General features: G+C 61.7%; 1 protein-coding gene across 1 annotated transcript in view; it reads right to left on the reverse strand.

Annotated features, from left to right (window-relative positions):
- Positions 1 to 704, reverse strand: part of MAFG (MAF bZIP transcription factor G) — a 10,364-nt gene extending 9,660 nt beyond the window's left edge. Inside the window, exon 1 of the mRNA XM_032429734.1 lies at positions 687 to 704. Within this exon, the coding sequence (XP_032285625.1) occupies positions 687 to 695 (9 nt within the window). The 5' untranslated portion in view covers positions 696 to 704. The remainder of the gene's footprint in view (positions 1 to 686) is intronic.
- Positions 705 to 3,217: the final 2,513 nt, after the last annotated feature.

Genomic DNA, 3,217 nt, shown 5'->3' on the forward strand with positions numbered 1-3,217 from the left:
GCCTGCGCGGGCCGGGCCGAGCGCGCTGGGAAGGCCGGGCCGGACCAGGCTCGGGATCCGCCGCCGCAGCCGCCGCCGCCGCCGCCGCCGCTCCACAGACGTCACATGATGTTTGGTCACGTGGGTTCCATTCATGAAGCGGCGACGCGGCCGGCCGGGGCTTAAAGGGGAAGGAGCGGCGGCGGCGGCGGCGGCCGCGGCGGCGGCGGCCGGGCGCGCCCGCACTGCGCCTGCGCGCCCGGAGCCGTCGCCCGGGCACCGCGCGCCGCGCCCTGCCCTAGCGGGGTCTCGCGGGACTGGCCCTGGGCGCGCGCTCCTCGGCGGGCCACGCTCCGGGCCGTGAGGCGGGGGCTCCGGGGGTCCCGGGGGCCCGTGTCCCGCTTTCCTGACCCACGGGACCGGTGCGGCCCTGAGGTCCCCGCGCATCGCGGAGAGGGTCCTCGAGGTGCTTCCGATGCTGCATGGCGGGCACTGCGCGCGTTACCTCGCGTAATTGCCCAGCCGACCCCGGCCCTGCCAGGCAGCCGTGGCCTGGTTCACAGAGGACCCGACAGCCTTGTCCAGGATTCAGAGTGAGGTCTGGCCAAGGCCACCTCCAAGGTCCTGCGAGGACTGTGGTGTGTCCTCCCCACCGCCCCGAGACCTCACGTTAGTGACGAGCCCTGGGGCAGCGCAAGGGACCGCACCGTAGACATCTGTTGAATAGTTGATGTGCCCGCCGCACCTTTCCTGTTTCATCCACATCTGTCTGGGACTCCGTTCCCGCGAGCCCGCGTCTGCTCCCGCCCCTTCTGTAAGGACTTCTGGATGCTGCTCAGAATTCCCAGAGACAGGCAACCAGGGGGAGATGGGGCACTGGAGCGATCCCATTCCCACTCCCAAGTCCTGGACTTCCCTTCTCCGGTGTAGAGCCAGGAAGGGTGTCACCCTGCGAGGCAGGGCAGTGGGACTCAGTGAGCTGGCAGAGGGAGCAGTGATGGACCGGCAGCGGCCGGGTCTTTGTGGGAATTTAGTGCCACTGACTGATGAAGGCCGTCCGCGGAGGCCCCCAAAGCCAGGGGCATAAGGGCCCCCGCAGGACCCCCTGCCTGCCTCCAGGAAGGTCTCTCCATCCCACAGTGCCTGTACCCTGCTTTGTAGGGTTGTGTGTGGTTGTCTATCCCAAGGTGCTCTTTCCGGGCAGGGCATGACATTGTACTCCAGGGCCTTAATATAGCTGGGGCATGACTCTTACTTTTTTTTTTTTTTTTTTTTTAAGATATTATTTGTAGGGGCACCTGGGTGGCTTAGTCGGTTAAGCGTCTGCCTTCTGCTCAGGTCATGATCCCAGGGTCCTGGGATCGAGCCCCACATCGGGCTCCCCACTCAGCGGGAGGCCTGCTTCTCCCTCTCCCACTCCCCCTGCTTGTGTTCCCTCTCTCACTGTGTCTCTATCAAATAAATAAAATCTTTTAAAAAAATAAATAATAAAAAAATAAAGATTTTATTTGTAAGTTTTACACCCAAGGTGGGGCTTGAACTCATAACCTCAAGATTGCATGCTCTACCAACTGAGCCAGCCAGGTGCCCCAGGGGCATGACTTTTAAAGTCAACCAAATATACAGAACTACAAAGGCTTGCCCCTGAGGACAAAAATGCAGTCCTGTGGGCTCCAGCTTCTCTAGCCTCCTCACCAGCACCACCAGCTCCGTTCTCCTGGTCACACTTGGTAGGGATGTAGGGCCTGAGCTACTGCTGGGCCGCAAGAGCCACTGCACACAGCAGGACCCTGGCAGGCCACACGGGGTTGACTCGGTGCCACCCAGCTCAGGCCGGAACCACGCCATCAGGAAACACAGGTGATTGGCCCTGGGGCTGGGAGCCACCATGGGTGGAAGCTCACTGGCTAGTCCCCTCATGCCCCCACACCCCTAACTCCTCAATCCTCACAGGATGGGCTCTGGCTGCCATTTATACGTGGGAGGTGACTGAGAGGCTGATTTATGTCGTGCTGCTGCTCTCCTCCTCCCCCTCCCCACTGGGAACACATCCGGCCACTTCTTCCATCTTGGAAGAGGGGAGAGGCAGGCATGAGGCTGCGCCCACCCAGGGCCGCCAGAGAGGTCTGTGGGAAGTGAATTAGGGCCCAACTCACCTGGAGGCCAGTGACACTGTGTGGGTGTGAGGGCTGCCTCCTACAAACAGATGGCCCTGGGCCCTAAGGTCAGCCCTCTGGACATGTGATGGTGCAGGGCTGCCCACCTTCTGATCTCTGGGACCTGTGGGGAGGGGAATGTTCCAGACTACCCAGGTTCCTTTGCTGCCCCATCACCCCAGACTCTTCTTCAGAGCCGTGGAGAGAGTATGTGAACAGGGTCCTGATCACCTGCAGAGTAACAGGTAGCGGGTTTGTTTGCATGCCTGGGGGAGGCCATCAAGGAAGAGGACGTGCGATGTTGAAACACCCAAGATAGCCAAGCCCCCAGCATCTGTCTCTGGGTCCAGCCAGAGAGCCCAAGAGAGCCCGTGTTGGTCTCACCTGCCCTAAGTCTGGCTGGCCCCCACCCAGGAACAGCACTGCAGCCTTGCTTGGGAGTGATACTGCAAGGAAACAGGCCCACGGGTTTCAGCATCCCTGCTGGTCCATGCAGCATCACCATGACCAGCTTCCAAGCTGCCTCTTGGGAGCAGACGCCGAGACCTGGCTCTCTGGTCCGGCCTGGCCTTCCCTGGGCCTCCAGTGCATTGCTTCCCACTGCAGCTGGCCACTGCCCTCCTGCTGGCACCTCCCAGATGTCCCTCTTCAGCTTGCACCCTCCACGGGCAGATCTGGGGGCCCCCCTGGCTTCTCCTGGAGTTCAGCAGGCCCCAAACTGACATTGCAAGGAGGCTCAGGGCACAAGGGGATGTGGTTGGTGTCCAAACGGACTGACTAGCCCTACTCCCACAGGGGTCCAGGCAGGGAGATAGGCCCATGCCAGGGTCCTCCTAGGATGGACTTCTCCCTTCTCTGTCTGGCCAAGGGCTGCTGACCTGTTTGTTCCGGAGCCTGAGCCCAGCTCTCATGGGGGCCACATGACAGGGGTCAGCCTGGTACAGGAAAGGACTGGCAGAGAAGCAGGGCAAGGGCCCCATCCAGGCAGGCAGGAGCCTAGGGCAAAATTCCAACTAGGAAACTGAGGCAGAAGCTAGACTAAGCAGAGGGAGCTGGTTCTTCCACCAGGCCCACCCAGCCCA

This window comes from Phoca vitulina, unplaced genomic scaffold, assembly GCF_004348235.1.
Source record: "Phoca vitulina isolate PV1807 unplaced genomic scaffold, GSC_HSeal_1.0 scaffold41, whole genome shotgun sequence".
NCBI lineage: Eukaryota > Metazoa > Chordata > Mammalia > Carnivora > Phocidae > Phoca > Phoca vitulina.